The sequence below is a fragment of the Numenius arquata genome, chromosome 7, assembly GCF_964106895.1.
Source record: "Numenius arquata chromosome 7, bNumArq3.hap1.1, whole genome shotgun sequence".
In the NCBI taxonomy this organism is placed as follows: domain Eukaryota; kingdom Metazoa; phylum Chordata; class Aves; order Charadriiformes; family Scolopacidae; genus Numenius; species Numenius arquata.
In genome coordinates this window covers 25,063,928-25,087,971 of record NC_133582.1, presented here as the reverse complement: position 1 = coordinate 25,087,971, position 24,044 = coordinate 25,063,928, and the positions used below count along the sequence as shown (strand labels likewise).

Genomic DNA, 24,044 nt, shown 5'->3' with positions numbered 1-24,044 from the left:
TTTATAATAGATAGCCACCTGACTTAAAAAATGACTTTTCTTCTTTATGGGAAGGGTGTATAAATTTCATTCATACATCCACTGAAAATATGAATATGCAGCAGTAGAGCTTTTTGCAAGGTGTCCCATGCATTTCAACAGATGATGTTACAAAAATGTTAGATTGTGCAATAATTAACGTAGTCTAGTTCTTTTTCAAGGTTACAGTTTTTGTCTAGTTTTGTAAGCATGCGAGTGTTTTGAATGAACACGTCATGTATGCTAACAGCTTGTCCTGCTGTTAAGTTCAGCAGCTAATGATACAGTAGTAATTTTTGTTCCCCCTGCACTGCTACAGTCCAAATCAGTGGTAGAGAAAGGAGGTTTGTTGAAGCCAATTATAGGTGAGGGTTTTTTGTATTGTATATAAAATTCAGAGAGTGTGATCTTTTGCAAGCATATATTTTAATTGATCTACTAAATTGGAATATGATTGGTAGTAACGACATTTTTCTGTGCTAATGCAATAAATACCTTGTAATTGTTATCCATTCCCTCACTGAATTGTTTTTCTCCGTACTAAAATGTATTTATTTTATTTAGATGCCACAATTAAAACCTGAAACTATTAGTATGACTGGCTTAAACCTCTTCCAGCATTTGTGTAATTTGGCTCGATTGGCTACTAGTGCATATGATGGAGGCTCAAACTCAGAGGTAAGACTAGATTCTGTGTTTTTCTTCTTTCTGAGGGAAAGGGAAAGCTGAACTACTTATCTGTAACAGCATATCACTTGAAGACTTACTGGCTTGAATATTGTTTACTGGTTAGAGATAGTAATGCCACAGCCCATAGTGGTGGGGTCTGTACAGATTTTTGCCTTGAGGAGAGCCCTGGAAGCTCAGAACTCAAAAGTTCCAAATGTGGGACTGAAATGGAAATAAAAAGAGCCCAATGATCCTGACCTTCCCTCATGACTTTGAGCATCTGTGGATTTTGTCTCTAGAGGTAAGAGGCAGGAAGCCACAAAGAAAATGACACCTGTTGCCTGTGTATCTTTATGCAGTTTATTATATTCTTAGCGTAACTGAACTGTATTCACTATTGTGTATAAAGAATGGGTTTGTAACATTTGCTTTTCTAAGTAAGATTCAGACGAGATTCTGCTAGACATTTAAGTCTGACTAGAAATCTGTTGTAAAATATATCTCAGTTACATATGTTGTGCTTTAGAATTTTTTCTTCTGTAGTTTTTTATACAGAGAAACTATCTTAGAAATAAGATCATATGTAGGATTTTTTTTGTGAATTGAGTTGAGGCAATTTTTAATTAAAATTTCTATTCTTGCAGTGAATACCAATAATAGATAATAGTTATTGTTTTAAGGCTTCATTTAAAAGTATTCCTGTTCATCAAAATAGAAAATTCACTCTTTTGAATTTAACCAGTTCTCCTTGTGTTTCAAAGTATGAAGATATTTCTGTGAATGTTAGGATTCTCTAGTAATTGATGTGTGCAGTGATGAGAGCCCAAGCAGAGTTAAAATAGAGATGTTTTTAGTAATTTCATCAAGAGTCAAATAAAATGTCCAAGTCAGAAAAGCATCACTCCCAGTAAAATAATGAGGCAATGTTTTGTTTGTGTGTTTGTTTTCCTTTTGTTAAAACAGTTGTGTGGCATGGACCAGTTCTGGGGCATTGCTTTAAGAGCACAGTCTGGTGACGTCAGTCGAGCAGCTATCCAGTACATCAATTCTTATTATATCAATGGTATGAATTTTCATTTTTATTTTTGTTTTCTGTTTAAAATGTTGTAAAGAATATCTAGTGTTATTCTCTTTTTTATTCTTTGTATTCAAATGTGTAGTCTCAAAGCTGGACTTAATTGATTTACTTTAACTGATGTTACAGGTAAAACTGGTCTTGAAAAAGAACAGGAATTTATTAGCAAGTGCATGGAGAGTCTGATGATAGCTTCTAGTAACCTTGAGCAGGACTCTCATTCAAGTCTGACCATTATTGAAAGAGGACTCTTAATGCTGAAGACACACCTGGAGGCTTTTAGGAGAAGGTAAATAGTTCCATTGATATATTTGGATGCGGAATTTATTTCCATTCCTCTCACTGTAATAATGAATGAGTTATGAGTTATTATTAATTTAAGTAATAATTTCTTTGTTTTTCTTCCTGTAAAGTAAGGGCAGTGGTGGATAATTTTGAAAGGTAATATACAAGGTTTAAACAGTTACAAGAGTTGGCTCTTCTCCTTGTATAAAGAAGTATGGATATGGTTCATGTTTCTCCATCCCTCACCAAAGAAACTATTTCAAAGTTATTTTAGTTGTGTTTGAAAAATAGTGAGAATATCAATAACTTCCTCTTATTTTGAAGAAACAGTGAATGAAGGTGCAAGTTTTATCTTTCCTCTCATTGTTTATAGAACATTTGTGTTAAATAGATTTTGACAAAAATACTTTTCCAATGTTTTTACCTGCTTCTTAAGGTTTGCATATCATCTGAGACAGTGGCAGATTGAAGGCACTGGAATCAGCAGTCACTTGAAAGCCCTGAGTGACAAACAGTCACTGCCACTAAGAATTGTGTGTCAGCCAGCTGGACTTCCTGACAAGGTAGTTAAAAGCCCTTTTACAAGTACATCTTACGTTGTTGAATTTCAGTAAGTCCACTCTGCACTTTCAAAAATTAAATGTGTGTTTTCTTTCAGATGACTATAGAAATGTACCCTAGTGATCAGGTGGCCGATCTACGAGCAGAAGTCACCCATTGGTACGAAAATTTACAGAAGGAGCAGATAAATCAACAAGCACAGCTTCAGGAGTTTGGCCAAAGCAGTCGCAAAGGGGATTTCCCTGGTAAGCTATAGTACTCATACCTGTATTTTTTGCCCTTAAAAGGGTTCATCCATTTAGAGCTTAAAAGATTATGGTCTTTTTCTTCCTCAGGTATCCTAACTAAGCAAGCATTATGATTTATTTTCTTCTAGCTGTAGTTATAGTTAGCATCACCCTTACTTCTAATTAATAGCATTGTTTCTTAAGTGCTACCATTCATTTGAAATAGCAAAGAAAATACAGATCTACCAAAGGTCCTTAGATCTAGCCAAGCTCCGAGTCCCAATAGACTTTCCCTGACATGATTTTTCTTCTCATTACTGTTTTAATTAATTATGTTGTTTTCTGTAATTTGGAGACTGTTAGAGAGAACCTTATTCTGTATTTTGTGAAATTCATACATTTCTGGCTCTGCCATTGTTTGAGAATTTGAAGTCATAATTCAAATTCATAATTTATACTCTACGTATATGTATTCCAGTCAGGTGTAAGATTTCCCTCACTCCTGAGAACAGCTTTTTAATTTATGATCATCCTGTAGCAAAAATGATCATTCATCCTCTTTTGATGCTCTTAATTTGGAATGTCACCTTGCTTCTGAGATGGTCATTGCTCGCTTACAGTGTGATGAATATGCATCCTGTTGTTGTTCCCTTTCTGTGTGTATTTTTGAGAGAATGGAAATTTCTGCTTTATCCTTTAGGAGGAGGACATTTTCTAATCCTACTGATGCTATATATGATAGCACTTATCGATTGTTGCTGTTCAAAATGTTATTGTTTTCTGAATTATCTTCTCGTCAATGTTTTCTTGTTTTCTTTCTTTCTTTCTCATTATGAGCAAGAGCATATAATGCATATTATCTCAACAAATTCTGTCCATGAACACTTTTTTCCAACACCACTAACCACTAGTATATGTGTAAACATGAATCTGACTTTCTTTTCATAGTTTAACAACTTTTTTAAAAAATGTTTTAATGAGACACAGTAAACCAGACTGAATTTTAGACATCTTACTTTCTTTGTGAAATCCTTTTCCAGTGACTCATCAGAAGCAGTTTTAGTGAAGAAGCTGTCTTGTTTTCACCAAGTGTAGCCACATAGCAAAAAATTTAATTTTTGTTTTAGCTGGGATTTTAGAAAGATGCGATTAAGAAAATTCAGAATTGCAGTCCCACAGCAGCTGCAGTTCAGTCGTGTTACATATATTTACCTGGGGGGGGAGGGTGGTGCGGAGGGGAGGAGGAGAAGGGGGTCTGCCATCAAAAAAAAATACTAGGGTATAGTAAATATAAATATAAAATAAACTTTAGTTTATTGTATTAACCAGTTTTCATAAGGAAATTGCATTAAATTTTTGCCTCGTTTTAATTGCTGCTGAAGGGTGTACCATTAAAAATAAGTCTTAGCACTTTCATTAGAAAATGGAACTATGATTGCAGAAATGTATTGAAATAATGTTTTTATCCTAGGTGGCCTCATGGGACCTGTGAGAATGATTTCATCTGGGCATGAACTGACAACTGATTATGATGAAAAGACACTTCACGAATTGGGTTTTAAGGATATGCAGGTATTACCAGCATATAGATAGCAGTCACTGAAAAAGATTGCTTGATATGTTGCTTTTGTCTTGTGCAGCTGATACATGTGTGCTGGTGGAAGGTATATTTTTCTTTGGGAGCGTTCTACAGTTTTCTGAAACGAGCTGTTTCACGCTATCCAATATGCTTCTCCTGTAAGCTCAAACTAATACTGTCAGTCCTTGCTGCTGTTGTCAGTCTTTAAAATAATTAACTTTAAAAACCTAATTCTAGTTATGTTAGTAGATGTGAAAACTCAAGGTGTGAAGGAAAATTTTCAATTTTTTTCATTCATCAAGGAAAACTAGACCAATGAAAACAAAATCAAGAATCAGCATTTTGTCTGAATTGTTGAACTCACATTATTTCCATGGTAGCAGTGACTAACTCTCTCCTTTCATGGGTTAAAGCTGAAGCATTTTTTAATGCTTATTTGTATTTTTTTATTTTGATTCGGAGTTCCTGTTAGTGGTCTACTCTTAAGTTTGCTGAAGTCTACAGTATGGAAAAGCCTAATTCAATTTGTGTAAGGGTGAATGACATCATGACTGTTTTAGGGAGGTGGGACTGTAACAAAACTTAGCAGCAGATGATCATATATGTTTTTTCCATCTAAAGGAAAACAAAACTCCTACCACGCACCTTCAGGGATCTGCTAACATACTTTTAGAAAGATTATCGCTGGCTGATATGCTTATGTGTACCATTGCTGGCTCTTAACAGTTGACTCTTACGGTTCCAAATGGAATGATCTGTTGGACTGCATCTTTGATTGTTCATTAGTTCCTTTTGATAAATGAATTGGGTTAAATCAAAAGCAAAACCAGATTTTTAAATAATTTTTTCTTGTTAACGTAGGTCATTTTACAGAATTGAACTATAGTGCAGTCAGATGAGTTCTTACATTTGCAGAACTTGAAGAAGCAGTAACATTCAGTTTGAATCAATAAATGGAGGTGGTAACTAGTCAGCAGGAGCAGTTCATCTAAAAATGGCTTTCCACAATGTGGTTATGCCAGTATAACAAATGTCTGCTTTTCCACCTGCAGTGTTGTTTGTGTTGCTACCCCCTCACTAGCATTCTTCCAGTCCTTTGAGCCAATTTGTCTCATTTTTCCCCTGGATTAGTTTTTGTGCCATTTCATTAATGTACTGAGAAGTCAGACCAGTATTAGAGTCTCCCCAGCCTTAATGGCAAAATAAGGGATGACGGACAAGGAAACAGGACTATCTGCTGTAGCAACAGCAAACAGCGTATGCAGCTGCACCGTGAACGCCTTAAGTGAAAGCCAAACCAAGCTTTAATTATGGCAGTTGCTCAAAATGTTGCTCAGGAAAGATTTGACGACAAAGATATTGATGTATCTGTAAGTTCTTAATTCTGATCCTGTTGAAAACATTCCGTGGTTTTAGCATACACATTTTTAAAATAGTCTCTGTCCTCCTTGTTGTTTCTCTCTATTTCTAGATGGTGTTTGTATCCCTGGGTGCGCCAAGGAGAGAACGTAAAGGTGAAGGTGTTCAGCTTCCAGCATCTTGCCTACCTCCTCCTCAGAAGGACAACATTCCGATGCTTTTACTCCTGCAAGAACCTCATCTTACCACCCTTTTTGATTTATTAGAGATGCTTGCCTCTTTTAAGCCTCCTTCTGGAGAAGTGGCCATGGAAGATAGTGAGGTAATTTAGAGTATTTTTTTTAGAATAATTACATTTAAGTCTTATTTAATTGGATCTAGTAGGTCTAGCCTACTTCTTGTGTAGTCTGTCCAATTGGTAGATATGTTTATTGTCTGTATATTCACATTTCATGTATGGTATAACCATTATCATGATTTTTCTGATTTTCTTAACAATATTGTTCTGATATATTTTAAATGTGTTAAATATTGTAGAAGCTATAAAAAAGTAATTCTTAAGAAAGAATATTGATTAATCACCACATCTATTTATTTAATAATGGGAATTGGCTTGAAGAAAGTTCTGTAAAGGTTTTATTGCAAAAACTCAAGTTTTATGAATTATATGCCATCATTAGCATGTGGGAAATTAAATAACTACTAGTATATTTAAAACAGTAGTTTAAGTTTTATTTGCACTCAAATATTTCAAAATGTGTGATAATGGAACTTAGTTTCTTGCAGGTTCAGTGAGACTTCAACTATCATGTTCTATTTATGGATTTGCATTAGATAAGAAACATCTTATTAATCAAGAATAAATACATTTTTTTACTTTGAAATCTTATTTTCACAATGAAATTCACAATAAGAAAGGTTGTTCTATGGTTTGTCAGAGTGCAAGGTGTGAAGAACTCCATCTCCATGCAGAAAACTTATCCAGACGTGTTTGGGAACTGTTAATGCTTCTGCCAACGTGCCCTAATATGTTGCAGGCATTCCAGAATATTTCAGATGAGCAGGTAAACAAAGAATGTTTGGTTTATGTGTTTATCTTTATTATACATGGTTGTTTTAGTGTCTAGTGTTTTAGTTGAAATTTACCCAAAGAGGGATGCTAAATAGTAAGTCTGCTGAGACACAGGTAAACCTAATAAACAAACCTAGTAATTCTTATAAAATTAAACTACACAGAGATGTCAGTTTAGTTCCCCGAATTTTATTTTTGTGATTTTTAAAAAAATAATATTGAATAAATGGATAGTCAATACTAATTATCACAATCTTTTGGTTTGAATTGAAGCATCAGTTTCTTCATAAGAAGCCCTGCTTTAACATTATGACTGTTGTGATAGCAATCCTTTTGTACTCTATATTCTATATATTCTATATTTATATATTTTTATATATATAGGATATAATTGTATTATGCATATAATGCATATAATATAATTATATTCTAGAATTTCAAAACATAGGTATTTACTTAGTCTTTTTTTTCCCTATAGATGTAATTTTTGCCTCTCTTAAAAGTTGTTGAAACTACGTTATTATAGTTTTTAGATATTATGGTTCTTTATGGACACGTGCATCAAAATTTTGGTGAAAATTATAATGTAGAGTATAACATTTGGCTTCCTCTACTTTAAAATGGTGTGTACATTAGCTTATAATAATGTTGGATGTTTACTCAAATTTCATCACTGAATTCACATTATTCAAAATTTTTTTAATCATATGTAGAAATATGCTTGAAAATGTCTAATTTCAAGTAATAGATGAAAATAAAAACCAAATAATTTTTCCATGCCACTTCAAAAATTCTCTCCTTGCAATTTTAGATAGATCAGGATTGCATATAATTGTGTTAATTGCTTTCTGTCTTTTCTGTCTTTTAAGAGTAATGATGGCTTTAGCTGGAAGGATCTTCTGCGAATAAAAAGTGCCCATAAACTTCTGTATGCCCTGGAAATTATTGAAGCTTTAGGAAAGCCCAATAGGAGAATAAGACGTGAATCTACGGTAATAGAGTTCCTTGCACAGAATATATGTTTTTCTCTCTGAACCAATGTGTATATTGATGAGTTATTTTATAGTATTTTAATTCTTTAACTGTTTTTACAATGAATTGTTCTTGTTTATCTTTAGGGAAGTTATAGCGATCTCTACCCAGATTCAGATGATTCCAGTGAAGATCAAATAGAAAATAGTAAAAACACATGGAGCTGCAAGGTTTGATTTTCCTACAGCATTCTGTGATACCTAATATAGTTTTTCAAAAAGGGTATAAAATGAAAACCATTTTAAAACACTTTAAATAGAAAGGTTTTGGTCTCAAAATTAGTTATAATGTTTTAAAGTTTTCTTTGTTATTTGGCCTGTAAATTTATCATAGTTGTGTACAGCTATTTCTTTTGTTTTCCATAAAATACCCAGCTGAATAGTTAATAAAATTTTTTTTAAAAATTATTTATAAAGCTTAGATTGGTATCTAACTGAACTTAGCGTTATGTCTGTATTTGCTTTTTCTCACATTGGTTCCATAATATACTTACAGTTTGTTGCTGCTGGAGGGCTCCAACAGTTACTAGAAATTTTCAATTCTGGAATCTTAGAGCCTAAAGAACAGGAATCATGGACTGTGGTAAGTGTTTATTCACCCTTTTTTCTCCAGAATAACATAGCTGTCATTTGTAAAGACTTCATTACTTTCAGCCTTTGTTATGGTTACTTTCTGTAGTAAGCAAAATAAATTAATTCTATAATTGAAACCACCAGAGTCTGTGCAACTGCATCTTTTTATTGAATATTTTATGTTCCTGCAATAGGATATTTTCTTTTCAAAAAAATCTTCAGAGTTCCGCTTTTTATATTTTGGAACCACCCTTTGTATTTTTCTATGTATTTTTGGTTTAATTTTTTGTCTAGTTTTAATCAAAAGCCTAGTTTGTAGAACATAAAATTGTAGATCATGGGAATATGTTGGAGGAAAAAAAAACAATTTGGGTTCTATTTTTAGGAATGATTGCAACTGCATTGCATATTACATTATTTTTTTTAAAAGTCAAAATTTGCCAAACAAGGAGATACTTTATTGTTTCCTTTTTTCTGCTTGTTCTAGGGGAGGTTGTTATTTGGAAGCTTTTATTATAGTCTGGTTTTAAAAACAGTAATCTGTTAATTATCTTCCCCTCTGAAGAAGCCAAGAAATACTATTTTCCCTGGTTAGCATTGAGGCAAAAGTGGTAGCACACTGTGGCTATGGTGTTACTAAAGCCATTTTTCAATAATCAACATTACTAGTAGTTGTTCTTATATAATGTCTTTTTTCATCATTATTCTACTATTAGTTTGAGCTAAACTCACATCATAATGAAAACTTTTTTAATTAGAATTAATTTTTCTCTTTTATTATCAATTCTGACATTTGATTAAAAAACCACTATTGAAATATCCCATACTCTGAGTCATATATACATAAACAGAAGTAAATGAACAAGCATACACATTTATGTGTAAAACTGATGATGGTTACTGAAATGTTAAAAAGGCGGCAGGTAGACTTTTTATTAAAAGCTCGATAGTTTTTAACTAATTTTGATATATTTGTTCTGAAATTATTTCAATATTTGCAACAAGTTGTCCTTCTCTCTATTCAGTATATAAACAAAAGTTTGTATGATTGCTTTTATTGGCCTGTCCAGAAAGTATGCACAACACTGTGAAAATAGTGACAGATTCTTTAACTAAGTGCCTTAGCAGAGCGTCCTGACTTATACATGCATAGGTGCCAGGTAGCTGACCTGCTTCACATCTTGCTGTGACACGGTGCTCTATTTTTGTTATTTTTACTCTTATAATGCCCCTTCTGTTGGTGGAGCTGAGCAGGTGCTACACTTGGCCATAACCACACAGCTGAGAGCCATGAAAACTGATCTCAAGAGTTACTAAGTGGATCAGTGGTTTTTATCTCACAAGGGATGTTAAAATAGAAAATGGTTTTTTTGAAGTAGTATCTATTGTCTCTGCATGGTTAAATATATTCAAATTGAAAACATTTCTGTATATCGTGCTTTATAGCCTGTGCTGTAGTTGAATACAATGCAGGAAAGGCTCTTAACTCCTGAACCGTTTCCTCTATGTTATATAGAATGCCATGAGTGTACCTGTTAATAGGACTAGATTGTGAAAATATTTTCATTATAAGAAATAACTTTTTTTTTTTTAATACCCTCTCTCTTTAGTGTCTATTCTGGTCAGGTTTTGCCAGTTAGTTCTAGCTGTTTATACCTTACTTAAGCTTTTCATTTCAAATTCCCTAATAGGCATTAGAACTATTTGTAAAATAAATCCCTGAAACAATAAAATTTAATTTTCTTCTTATTCACAGTGGCAGCTGGACTGTCTTGCTTGCTTGCTGAAGCTGATATGCCAGTTTGCAGTTGATCCTTCAGATCTGGATTTAGCTTACCATGATGTTTTTGCCTGGTCGGGTGTAGCGGAGAGTCACAGAAAAAGAACGTGGCCAGGCAAATCAAGGAAGACCACAAGTGACCATGCAAAGGGCCTTCATATACCTCGTTTAACAGAGGTAAGAGACAAACAGTGTATCCGTTCTGTGAACTTTTGAAAAATTACTCCTTCCTTGTGTGAAGCCTTTATTTTTGTAATAATGTAGTGGAAAAGTTACTAATATTAATCTATATCCTACATGTTATTCACCTCCAAAAAGTATTTTCATTGCTTTAAACCTGGCAGTTTTAAAAGCTGGAATCAAAATGTTTTTTGGTGATTGGTGAGCATGTGAATTGGGAGTTTCGGAATTCCAGTGCTTTATCCCTATTTCTTAGATTTTGTTTCCCAAATTAATTACTCCTTTTCTTTATGGTAAGTTGTTATATGGGCTCACTAAACCCACTTCAGATTCCTTTAGTAAGCGCTAAAATAACTTACTCTACTAAGGATATCTGAGTGAGTGTATGGTAAACTTACCTAAACTTGTAAACCTTCCTACCAGATTCCTGCATGCTAATGTCCTAATGTAGGCCAAGTAAATGTAGGATTTTGGCATCAGAGATACAAATTGGTTGCTTTTGGGCACAGGACCAGCTGTGATTGTCAGAAAGTGTCGATCTGAGCTGTGAGATGGAGCCAGACTTCCCATTTGTCATTGTTATACATGGAAAGACCTTAACTATTCTTTAAGTATTAGGTATTTTTAACAAAACAGATCCTTAAATTGCCAAAGCTACTATGGTACAGGGAAATTGTCAAATTTACTAAGTTTTTCAACGTTGGCTGTGTGTAAATGCTGCTACCAGTCTCTATAACTGGTTTTAAATTTTTAATTGTCACTAATGAATATTTTTTTATTGCAGTGGATTTGCTATCTAAATATTTTAAAAGACTTTCTTCAAACTTTGATTTGAAAATTCTGTGTAGCCTGTCAGGTTCTCTAACAATGAATAATTTAAGTGAATGTATAGTCAATAAAATGTGTTGATCACAGAGGCAAAATTGACATATCCAGCCTCATCCTCAACCCTCTCTCCTCAAGCCTAAGATTTTTTAAAAGAAGTGAACAGTCCATGCTTTTAGTAGTAAAACTGTGTTTTGACCAAAAGGATTGAATAAACGGTTGATTTTTCTATTCAGATAAAATGTCTTTCTTAAAGAAATAAAATGAAATTTTTGCATCTAGACTTAGTCAATGAAACACGGGATTTTAGATCTGCTTTAATAAATAACAATATAAGTTTTAACTATGGAGATACGATGATTTGTCATTTGCTCTTCTTCCCTCTACACAGGTGGGTTTGTTTTAGATTCACACAGTGTGTATAATTTAAAAACAGATCAAAAAGCTTGTTGTTATATTAACTGTGTCTTTTTTTCTTTTGACTTCAATTTTTAAAGGTGTTTCTTGTACTTGTCCAGGGAACCAGTTTGATTCAGCGACTTATGTCAGTTGCTTATACATATGACAACTTGGCACCTAGGTACAATATCTTTCTGTTTTTATAATAAAGCTAATCAAGTGTGCACATTTTCATCTTTGCTTTCAATAAAGTAAATAGCTCTGTCAGTTGTAGTCCCCATTAATGCCTATAGACTTAAATTTCTGATATGGGTGTTAGACTTGCTTTTCTTAGTCACCCCTCTTAGTCACCTTAGAGAGGAGAGTGGTGAGAAGTCTCAGTGGTCATCAGAAAAATCAATGAACTACACGAATTGTCAGAAATGTTTTGTTGTTTGTTTTAAAGTGTGAAGTAAATAAGCATCATAGAATCCCTAGTTATTTAACCAATTGTTCTCTAGGGTATAAGACATGGAGCAACAAAACATATATGCTATGCTCTCATAAATTTTTATGCCAGAATTATTTCTTTGTTCTCTCTGTAGCAATTGACATTCTTGATTTCAAGGCAATATAAAGGAGAAATTAAAAGAAATTCACTTTTAAGCTGATTATTCATCTGCCGGTTTTGACTTACTTTTCCCATCCTAATAACATTAGCTTATTACTGCTGAAATCACCCTTATTGTTTTAGTGAGTGTGCGTGTACTGAAGGGAAAATTTTACCTTCCAAACCAGACTATTAGAGTTTTTTGTCCTTTTTGCCTCTTGTCCTGAGAAAAGCAATTCTGTGTAGAACTGCATCATGACAGAGTCGGACCGACGGTGGGGAGGACAGGTTTTTTGCTACATTTGGTGTTGTAGAATTACTTGATTCCAAGTAATGAATAGTGTGTTTTACCCTGTTTATAAAAGATTGTTAAAGACATTCAGAGCATTTCCAGTCAAGTCTGCAGGCATGCCTAACTTTAACCTCTAGTTGAGTTGCAGGAATAATTGTAAATATATACAGTATGGTTTTGGTTTCATAACCTTTTATTGCAATTTATAAAAGTATAAGTAAATAAATACAAACACTTGAAATTTGTCTCAAGTTTGCAAACATTTGTTCGAAGTGCAGTTCCCTGAAGAATACTAGCTTTCTTCTGTATGGGTCAGTTCTTAGTTCCGTTTTACGTCTCTTTTTTGGATTGAAAAAAAAGCGGTTGTGGGTATTTTTTCTTGATTTTTTTATCTCGTAGTTGGTAACGTTTGAAGATTTTCATAGTTTTATTGTTGCTATTTTTGAATACTGCAAGGAATTAATCCTTTTAAGATGAAAATTTTAGTTTTCTTAGTGGGTACTTAAGAGTAACTGTGTTGTTACTTGTGTGTAGTTGTATTTCTAAATGATAACCTGTTACATTCCGTGATAAAGTTAAAATGGCTTTATCATCTTCCTGTTCAGGGTGTTGAAAGCTCAGTCTGATCACAGATCAAGACATGAAGGTTAGTGCTGCAAAATACCTACATGTTATGAACTAATAGTAATGAAAACATACTAAAGATAACAATTTACATGTTTCTTTTATTCCAGCATTAGAATGCTATAAAATTGTGTTCCTTGGTAGTGTTAGGGCTGTTATAACCCAGGTGGGAATACACGGATATGCTTTCCTTTGCTGGAAATTGTTTTATATGAATTGAAATTTTGTACTGTAGCTTCACCCTTCATCTCCAGAAGAGGTGGTTTTGGTAGGAAAAACATCTGTATTCTTATCTAGGTTTATACATTGGCTTCAGTTTTACCACTTTGTTCTCCCCTGGGGCTGTTAATGTCTATGAACTCGAATTCTCAGTAAATGCTATGTATCACCTACTAAAGTCTTACTTTTAGCTGCTAAGAAGAGAGGAACAGATACATTAGCGAGTCCAGGAAATATTCATGTTACGACATGATGCAAGCCGTTAGCAAAGGACCAGCTCACTGCTTAAGAAGTAGAGATGTAGGAAAGGATTGTGCCCCAGAGTGGTAATACTTACAGAATCACAGAATGGTATGGGGTTGGAAGGGACCTCTGGAGATCATCTAGTCCAACCCCCCTGCCAAAGCAGGTCCTCCTAGAGCAGGTTGCACAGGAACGTGTCCAGGCAGGTTTTAAATGTCTCCAGGGAAGGAGACTCCACCACCTCTCTCGGCAGCCTGTTCCAGTGCTCTGCCACCCTCAAAGTAAGGAAGTTCCTCCCCATGTTTAGGTGGAACTTCCTATATTCAAGTTTGTGCCCATTTCCTCTTGAAAATAAGAAGTTCCACTTAAACATGAGGAGGAACTTCTTTATTTTGAGTAGAGTACTTCGAGTACTCTAATTTAATTGTCAGCAGTAGTACAATGGTCAGTATTTAGTAACCATATTAATAAAATTCTCAGTTTAGGTAGTTTCTTTGGTGCCAGTAAGGATTGAGTCATGTACGTTAGTATGACTGAAATAAATGTCATATATGCTAAAAGTGTGCAACTCTTCCACCTAAAAAGCCTCTTCTATTAGTTACAACGTGATTTACTCTTATTTTCTTTCAGTCACTCATTATTCAATGTGGCTCTTGGTGAGCTGGGCTCACTGCTGTTCCTTGGTGAAATCCAGTCTGGCGGACAGTGATCATTTGCAAGAGTGGCTGAAGAAACTTACCCTTCTTATTCCAGAGGTATGTTAAAGGAGAAGTTATTGCATCACTAATTAGTGCAGAATATGGAACAAGATTAATTTTGGTTTCAAGTTACCATTAAATTGAAAACATGTCGTTTCCTGCTAAAACTAGGCAGGATCTGACTCGAGTTACTTGCAGTCCTGTTTAAGAAGTAATCAGTTGTAGTTAGAATACTGTGTAAGATGGCATATTTGTGGTTGATTGCAAACCAGTTCATAAACTCTCATCTTTGTTCTTGGCTTCTGTTTGAAGGTAATTTTTTCATTGTAAATTGTTGAAATTTCTGGGTAATGTCCTCTAACATGGGTTAGTCTAAATATACTTCTTCCATTATGATTTTTTTAGCTGTACTTTTTATCACAAAACGAGGTGCATGAGAGTTTATGTAAGAATGTTTGTCATTAACCAATCTTCGCTTAGCTTTAAGTTATTTTTTCTGATGTAAGAAAGACTTGAAAATTGCATAAGATATGCATGGTAGAAAATTTTAGTATTTACTAGTGATTGCTTAAAGGTGCAATATGGACATGGTGTGATAATTATTACCTGTTGCTTTATTACTCAAGCACAGAAAAAGCTTACCTGCTGACTCCATTTAAAATCCCTGAAAAACAAAGAGTGCAAACTTCCAAAGCTGGATTAGAGATAGTCCCTGGATATTTTTCCTAAGAGAAGAATAAAAGAAAGAAGAAAATAATTCTTCTAGTGAAATTAAACAAATTAACCATATAGTTAGGATTGAGTAAGTGTAAGTTCCAGCATCACACAGATTTCCCTGATTTCCCAGATGTGATATTTTCTACTTAGTGATATCTCTGTTTTACTGGCTGTAATCTTTACTGTAGAAAATATGTAACTCAAGAAACAAGAGGCACAGACGAATCAGCTTTTTTTGTTAGAACAGTCTCTTTTGCATTTTTCTGTAAGTAATGTAAATGTACGTTATTTGTAATATGTGCTTTTAGAAAGACATTCTACCTTGATAACCTGACAGGTATTATGAGAAGTACTTAATTTTATACATATGGAACAAAAGTCACCAAAAGAAAAAAATCTTGTAAATAATGTGTAATCATATAATTCTTTTATTTTTCATAGACTGCCGTTCGCCATGAGTCTTGCAATGGTTTATACAAGTTATCTCTCTCTGGTTTGGATGGGGGAGACTCGATTAATCGATCCTTTCTGCTGCTGGCTGCATCAACTTTATTAAAATTTCTCCCTGATGCTCAAGCTCTGAAACCGATCCGGGTAAGAATTTAAGAAATTACAAGACTTTAACAAAGATCTATTTAAACTTACTTTTGTTAATATAAAAATAAAAAATGGCAGCACATATTATCATTATGTCTGACATACTGCTTCTGATATAATGAGATAATAATACTTTAGATGCTTCCAGAAACGTCACAAAAGTAGTTAAAGCTGTGACGCTACAGTAATTTAGAGCTTGTCTGTGCTTGGAGAAATGCAGAATAGCATTTAGGAAGTGCTCTTCTTCTGGAATTTTAGTATCCACATAACACACTGTTAGGGAATAACAGTTTTGTTTTAAATATATATTTCAGTTTCCCTTTTAAATATAGGTAAGTCCATAAATAAATCAGTACATTGTTTTACATGTCATAGGTGCCCTCTGTTGTTGTAGCTGAATGTTAGTGTTCCCCAGTCATTTGCTGCTGGTTTTCTTTTGGAGTATGCCCAAACCGCGACAGTATTGTCCTCACAGCTCTACTAAACAGAAGAGATGCTGTGGATGCTGTCAAAGCTACTTCAGGAGGAGTTCTCACTGTTAATGTATGCACGTTAATAGAGATGGTTTGAACTAACCTGGATGATTTAGCCTGAAGTCAGTTAGGGGTTGTAGATCTGGCAATGCCTATCAGGGAAGGCTGTGCTGCCTCCGGCTGATGTAGCTAGATCTAAATGAGAGCACCCTTATGGAGTTGTATGGAAGTGAAGTGTAAACCTGGATTTTGGGTCTTTCAAGCAGTTATTTTGTGATCCTGTGTGGCATTTGATTTCAGGTTAGAGTGGTTCATTCAGTTAAAGTCTGCTTTCATTTTAAACTCTGTTGATATTGTAAAAAAATAGTTAAAATAATCTACTGAAGATTTTGCATTATTTGACTCATTTTCAGAAAAGTTTAAAATTTGAGTTGTACTAACTGATGTTGAATTCAGCCAAAGTTTCTCATGTTTTGTCTAGTCTAATATTGAAAATTTTGCAATTTGCAGTGGTTAGGATGGAGTCAACACTATTTAAAACATTTTTAAGTGTCTGGCAGATCATCCTGTTAATCTTTCAAGAAAATTAATAAATATTTCAGAAGAAAAATAGAACATGCACTGTTAACCATTGTAAAATACATTGTTCCTATACTTGGCTTATCTTAAATAGGGGCTTGTAGAAGGCAATATTTTTGTAACAGTTACTGGGTTTACTACATTTTTTAATACGCAGGTATTTTGGCTGAGGTATTTCAGAACAAAAGCAATTTCTTTTCACAGATAGAGGATTATGAAGAAGAAACAGTGCTGCGACCAGGTTGTAAGGAATATTTTTGGCTGCTGTGCAAACTGATTGATAACATACACGTCAAAGATGCAAGTCAGGTAGGTTTTGCTTTGCCTTCATATGAACGTTTGCTTTTTTAAATTTGGGGATTCAGGCCACTCATACTTCAGTATGAGACATTTTTACTTAAGATACAGTGAACTGCTGTGAACAGCTCTTGGAACTTTCCCATCTCCCAGCCTTCTTTACTCTCTGATGTGTTTTTAGTAGCTCTTGGCCAAACAAAGCTTCAGATACTAAACCTGTAGAGTCAAGAAAGGGGAATGGGTGTAATACACAGAGGGTGAACTTAAGTGAAGGTAACACATTGGGAATACTGTCATTATCTGAGAGATCCACTCTTGACAATTTCAATGCAGTCTAAGGAGGAGGTAATCAAGTATTTGACTAAAGGTGAAAGAGCAAAAAATTTCAGTTAACAGCCACTTAGCAGAGGTTACAAAACCTTTTCACAATTTTTGAAACATCTCTAAAGGGTTAAAGCTACTTTTTGGGCAAACTTTGCAACTGCTTGTTCTGGCTGGTGGCTCTGCATAAATCTCTCTAGTTTATTCTCAGTGTTGTGGCAGGAGTGTGGAAAGAAAAGACAGACAAAGCTTTAATCCTAGTTTCTCAAGAATGGAAAAGTCTTGTCCTCTCCTAACTCTGCATGTTCCTAGTAGAGGCAAAAATTTTGGTCCCCCCATCATTCCTCTCCTCAGTTTCTTTCCATCTCTGTTTTATTAATTCAGTCTTTTAGCTAGGCTACAGTTCTGCCTGCTTCTGTGTGTTGCTCAAGCAAGAAATGCTAATGGGACTTCTCAACCTTCTGACGACAAATTGTGTGTTCTTGTGAGAAATAACAAACGCTTTTAAAATAGTACTATTCTGTTTATTTCGGTATGCTAGATACAGCGTGTTTGTGGGATCTGGAATTGAAAGAATAAATGTTACTTCATTTGAGCGGTACAGCATTGATTTTAGAGAACAGTTTTATCACATTTCTAAAAATGTATTAAAATATTGTTGCAAGCCTGTTTGAAAGATGAGTTTTAATTAGCCCTGTTTTTCTGTGTGCAATAACAAAATTTCATCCAAAAGCATAACCATAGTTTCAGACTAGGCTTATAAATCGTAATTCATGAAGTACATAATTATTTTCTATTTATATCCCATTTTCTTTATTTTTAATCAGACCACGCTGCTTGATTTAGATGCGCTAGCAAGACATCTGGCTGACTGCATTCGGAGGTAAGGTTTGCTAACAGTAATTTCACTTGTAAGTTGCATTATATTTATTGTTAGTGGGACAGAGTTTTAACATTTCATTTGTATATGTGTGTATATATAGCAGAGAAATTCTTGACCATCAAGATGGTAATATAGAAGATGATGGGCTTACAGGACTACTTCGTCTTGCAACAAGTGTTATTAAGCACAAACCACCCTTTAAATTTTCTCGTGAAGGCCAGGTAAGAAAAGGACACTGAAAGTCTGTAAGGAGATAAAAATAGTGTCATCTTGTCTTACACTACTTTCCTCATTTCATCTTTTTTCTGCTATTTTGATCACAGGGCTCCGTATATGACAGTATATCATATTTCTAACCTTGGGATGGTGGATAAAAACACACATGTCATTCTTTATTAAAAAGTAGCACATACTTTCCTTCCCTTCCTTCCCTTTCTAACTGTATTTAATTTCAGGATAGAGTTCTTACATCCTAGAAACTATTTATTTTCATTTATTATCTTTAAATGGTTTTAGTATTGATCTGCATTAACTGGTTTAAAAATCATTAACAGCAGCTGCTTTTTGACCATATCTTGGGACAGTTGTGATCTAAAAGCAGCTTTTAAGCTCTATGTCTACACAGAGGCAGACACCTATTACAATAGTATTACATTCCATCTCTGCTTGTAAGATGGGAGATTGGCTAGGCAGGGGAAGCTGCTAAAAAATTTGTGTTTTGGGACCACATTGTCTAAAAAAAAATAAATAAAAATTCGTGGTGTAAAAGCTGACTTACACTGATGTTTTCACCTGGTGTAAAAGCTGATAAACTAATGTTTTTTTCCATAGACTGTACTGAGCTTGTGACTGGACCTTTAGTGAGGTTTCACCACGAAAATAGTTCCCTGTATCCAATTATGTTGCATATATCCTGTCTGTTACTCTGTCTCTTATCATAACATAGCCCTGAAGGTAGTTTTGCAGTCCAAAAGTTTTAACAGTGGCTGCATTGTGCACTACCTACCATAAAGTTACATTGCTGACAGCATTTTAAAAGACTACTACTATGTAGTTTTCCCAGAAAAACTCTATTTTAAGTATGGAGAGCTTGCAGATTAAATTAGAGCAAGAATTCAATTCACAGAGTGCAGTGTGGAGAATGACATAGTAATTAAAATAGAAGAGGTATGCAAAGATCAGATTTATGTAGGTTGGATGTATGAAAATTATAAGAGAAAAACAAAATGGAAGCTTAAGTAGAGAGGAGTGATACTATGCAGAATCCTAAAGTACGTTGCATGTATGTAGTATATCCCAGGGAGGCCAGAAATTTTATTTGAAAAATGGATGAATGTGAATGGAGCAGTATTCACAACAAACTTCTCAAAAAGAGTTTAGCTTTCCTGAGAGACAGGGACTTTGTACATTTTCTGAGACTAAGTCATGATCTACTGTTTGTTTTTTTTTAATTCTGAACATTTTTTAATTAAGAACACCTATTAACTGCACATTATAAAGTGCATTAGTGAAGAATTTTGTCTTGTGTTCAACGTAATAGAACAGGATTATGAAACCACATGCTTCCCCCTGAGCGAAGGCTGGTGAAAAAATATCCAGGAAAATGCAGTGGCTAATACTGAAGGTAGTTTAGACTTGCCCAGAGGATTCTGATGCTCCGCTGTGCCTTTTCTTCCCTACAGATTCCTTCTCTTACTAAGTAAACAAAATTATTTTTCGGCAAATATTGTCAAATTTTAAAGGTCACATTTTGTGGCAATAATGGATACTCGATCTAACGTCTTTGATGTCTTTTATAGATAATCACTGCCTACCTTATTCTGCACTAAGTGGACAAAAATATGTTTTCAACATACACTAGCTAGCACATCTTCACTAGAAAGGTATACCTTAAGGCCACTTTGATTGTAAAGAGATCTATTTTTAAAAAGATTTTGCATTTAGCCTCTGAGCAAATTCATCTATAAAGTTCTTTGTCTTCCCTGCTCCAACACATGAGAATTCAGTCAGCACAAATACAGGATTGAGAGTGTTAATCAGAAAAAGATAGATCTGGATCTCTGAAGTTATGGCTTTTCTGGTCTGGGACACCTTCAGGTGGCTAGTGTCTGTTTGAAAAAGGCTGCAGCTGAAAACACAGCCTGAAACTTCACTTAGTAGATGCAGCTGATCTGCTGATGAGCTGTAATCACTGACACCTGGCAGGTATGGTCAGGCATGAAAAGGCATCAGGCTGTTGCCCTACTCCTAATGCAGACTAACTACCAAGAAACCAGGTATCTATTTATTTTTAATTTTATCCTTTTTTTTTCTTTCTCTGAAGTGTGGAGAAATCTGGAAGAACTTGGCTAACCATATTGGGCAGAAGACCTCTCTATATTATTCAGCTATAAACATAAGACTGGTTATAAGATTTTATATTAAGACTAGAGGAATTTCCCTGCATGCTGGAATGAGGCTTTTAATGGTGATTTTGTGGGGTACTCTGCAGAAGGCCTTCTTTTGAAGTATTTAGAATCTAGTTAGATTTTACAGCAATGTCTGGCCTTTCAACCTTAAAAGACTTCTTAACTGAATATACCTGAATGGGGAAATTCAGGAAAAACATTTTTTTAATTATAGTCTAGAAATTGTAGAATGAAGTGTAATAGCTGGATTGGTAGCCTGTGCTCTACCAATGGAGGAAGAATTTTGTCCCTAAAAAAAATTCAAGAAGGTATCTTTGAGGAAAAAAACACATAAAAATTCTACAGAGGCAGAGGATTTGTTGCCTGATTACATAGAGAACTAAAACAATACACTACTAATATAATTTAATGATTAAATACAATTTGCTAAGATTGTAGACAGTGTACAGAAGCAGCAAAGTGTAGGCTATGGATCATGTCACCAGGCAAAAAGTATGCACGTGAATTGCTGATTGTTTAAGGAAATTTATTGAAATATTGTTTTATAAATTCTGCTCAATTTCTTCTTTCATAGTCTCTCATTATACCACTTAAATGACTAATTAGTAATGTTCACTTTGTAGCTGAAAGGTGGAGGAAAGTCTTTTCTATACTACTTTAAAGGTGCTGTAGTTGTGGAAGGGTATAACCACCTGTTCTTGCAGACCTATATGGATCTTTTTCTGTTGTTGTCCTTTTAATGTTTTAATTTTTATTTAATTTTATTGAATTAAATTGCCTACATAGAAGGAAGGTACTGAAGTTTAGACAAATCCATCTCAGGTATTTAGTTTATTAATCTGGGACACGAGATATAAGTAACAGTGTGTAATATGTATTTGTCATTCAAAGGCAACCTGACCTGGTACAGCTGTGCTTTGTACCTTTTGTAGTTCAGTTAATATTCCAAACAAGAAACAAGATGAAAATACGCATAGAGTACCCATGGTAGACAATTTAGTTTATGTTTTATGGTTAATTACTGATTCATAAGACTCCCAACTAGGAGAGTGATTAAGGTTACGTGCTGTCTTTCACTAGGAGAAACTAGTCTCAAAATTACGAAAAATACATGTGTATGGTTTGTCAAATTAAATTATCAATCATGAATCAAGCATAATTTGTCATTCTTTTTCAGTGGACACATTTTTCTTCAGGCTATAATGTGGTTACAGTGCACTTTATGAAGTATAAAGAAAATTTTTGATATTCGTAATTCAGAACTTGTATACAAGTCAGAAGGTTCTGTAAATGATAGAGGTATAGAAAGTCTATAGAAGTTTCTAGAAGATTGTTAATACATGTCTGTCGTCTTTTAAGAATGTGTTCATACTGCTAAACCTGCTGATTGAACTGTTTTACAGGAGTTTCTGAGAGACATCTTCAATCTTCTGTTCTTGCTGCCAAGTTTGAAAGATAGACAACAGCCAAAATGCAAGTCACATTCTTCAAGGGCTGCTGCTTACGACTTGTTGGTAGAAATGGTAAAGGGGTCCGTGGAAAACTATAGGCTGCTCCACAACTGGGTTATGGCACAACATATGCAGTGTAAGAACCTTTATTATTCATGTATAACTTTGGAGTATTTTGTGGAAAACTAGTCCATTTGCACTTTCTGTTCGTTTTGGTTTTGTTTTGAATTTCCAGATTTATAAAGTTCAGTAAAGAAAATGGAAGTGTACTTATAATATGGACTCCCATTCTGAAGACTGCGTGTTCATGATGAGGATGCCTACCTACCATTGTGAATGTTACTGCAATCACAGAATTTCTGTTTCCTCTTGAAATACATCAGAAGTGTCTGCATTTAATGACTTTCTAAAAATAACCACCTGTTAAGAATGCATAGGTAGAAACAGGGAAAGGAAAAGGTGACGCAGAATATTTTTAGACTTAAACTGAATAGTCCCACTTTCTAAAAGTAGTAATGAAGTAAGACGTTGTTGCCACTAACACTGCTCTTAAAATTCCACTTTGTAGCTCTACTACTTATCCACCCTCACTTACAGTAGTGTCACAGAGAAGATAGAGGCATCTTTTGCTCACTTAGCAAATGAGTGGATTTAATCACACGTATAATTTTCAGATCATCTGTTCGTATATATCGGTTATGTAAAGTATGTGCTCCTGTTAAATGACACTAACACATAGATAACATTGTTAGCATGTATTTTACATGTTTCATTGGCTTGTCCTGGATTTTAACTTCTGTTTTCCCTTTCTAACATAAAGAAACATGGTATCTTTGTATGTCAACCAAAGTGTATAGACCCCACTGAGGTACTGTAGATGTGTTGGCTATTAATAGCACTGTTGTGTTTTCAGAGTCTCCAGTATCTTTGTAGTTGATGACCTTTGGTCTGTACCCAGATGTCTGCATACGGTTCTAATACAATTTTGTTATGCCTTTTGGCTTTCATGCTTCCTGTGTTTTGGAAACTCAAGTCTTATGTATAATATGTAAATTACCAAAATTTGAAATTAGTTAATATTTTGTCTTCAATTTGCAAATTCTCATCATGCATTTTTAGCTTGACAAGTTTCCTTTCACATGCCCAGTTTAAATTCCTGTAACCTGAGGACCTGTAATTTATTATAATTATGGAATTGATTTAGTGCCTTACAGTTCAGGAAGCAAAAGAGAAATCTGATCATAATAATGTTTTGTGTTCTGTACTCATATGCCTGGGGCCTTCTAAAAAGTCTCCAAAGTCTCCTCTATTCAAGGAAAATATTCTGAAGAATACATTTTTTGAAAATATTGGATATTTCTCTTTGCTGTTGGTACATCATCTGCTGCTGAGGTTGTCTGTATCTCTCCAGGTGCAATCATTCATTTTTACAGTTAGTATTTTTCTCACTCCAAAGTTTTCTGTAACATTTACCACACTTGTTACTTTATTCCAGATACTTTTCTCTAGGTTGGTTGTTCTTTCCTGAGTTCTCCAAAGCCATCTGGTCTGTGCTCCTGCTCCATTTTCAGTGTACCTCAGTTTCATGAATGTTAATTTTATTACAAGTGGCAGAGTGCCATTGTCTCTTTCTGATGTGCAACTGACACAGGACTTCTGATACCTCATTTGTTTAAAGTCTTGTTATTCCATTGATGTGATCCAAAGAGTCTTAAAACTGAATTTTTCCACTTTGCTTATCTCTGTAATCTTCTTAGTCTTTAAAAATCTCTTAGTCTTAGGCCTGTCTCTCCATTCTTCTTAGGAGAAACATTAAGGAAAATATCCTGTCTTTGGTTTTAATATTTTAGTTTTGTGGTTCACTGCAGACATTTTTGATCCTGCCGTTTGTACAGTTGTTGTCATCTGGTCTCACCAGTTGCTGTCTCTGCTATTCTACCATTTTTTCCTCGCACTCCTAACTGATTGAAGCCAGGATGCTCTTAAGAGATGGCAGCAAAATAAAGTAAAATTTTCAAAA

The 24,044-nt window shown here is 34.5% G+C and overlaps 1 protein-coding gene across 1 annotated transcript in view; it reads left to right on the top strand.

Annotated features, from left to right (window-relative positions):
• The window catches only part of USP34 (ubiquitin specific peptidase 34), a 116,863-nt gene that overhangs the window by 50,430 nt on the left and 42,389 nt on the right, over nt 1–24,044 (top strand). The window contains exons 24-43 of the mRNA XM_074150834.1: nt 583–696; nt 1,651–1,750; nt 1,892–2,051; nt 2,484–2,610; nt 2,706–2,853; nt 4,307–4,407; nt 5,886–6,095; nt 6,712–6,837; nt 7,715–7,837; nt 7,964–8,047; nt 8,373–8,459; nt 10,206–10,406; nt 11,732–11,814; nt 13,120–13,160; nt 14,231–14,355; nt 15,457–15,609; nt 16,869–16,973; nt 18,110–18,165; nt 18,266–18,386; nt 21,977–22,160. Of these exons, the coding sequence (XP_074006935.1) occupies nt 583–696; nt 1,651–1,750; nt 1,892–2,051; nt 2,484–2,610; nt 2,706–2,853; nt 4,307–4,407; nt 5,886–6,095; nt 6,712–6,837; nt 7,715–7,837; nt 7,964–8,047; nt 8,373–8,459; nt 10,206–10,406; nt 11,732–11,814; nt 13,120–13,160; nt 14,231–14,355; nt 15,457–15,609; nt 16,869–16,973; nt 18,110–18,165; nt 18,266–18,386; nt 21,977–22,160 (2,449 nt within the window). The remainder of the gene's footprint in view (nt 1–582; nt 697–1,650; nt 1,751–1,891; nt 2,052–2,483; nt 2,611–2,705; nt 2,854–4,306; nt 4,408–5,885; nt 6,096–6,711; nt 6,838–7,714; nt 7,838–7,963; nt 8,048–8,372; nt 8,460–10,205; nt 10,407–11,731; nt 11,815–13,119; nt 13,161–14,230; nt 14,356–15,456; nt 15,610–16,868; nt 16,974–18,109; nt 18,166–18,265; nt 18,387–21,976; nt 22,161–24,044) is intronic.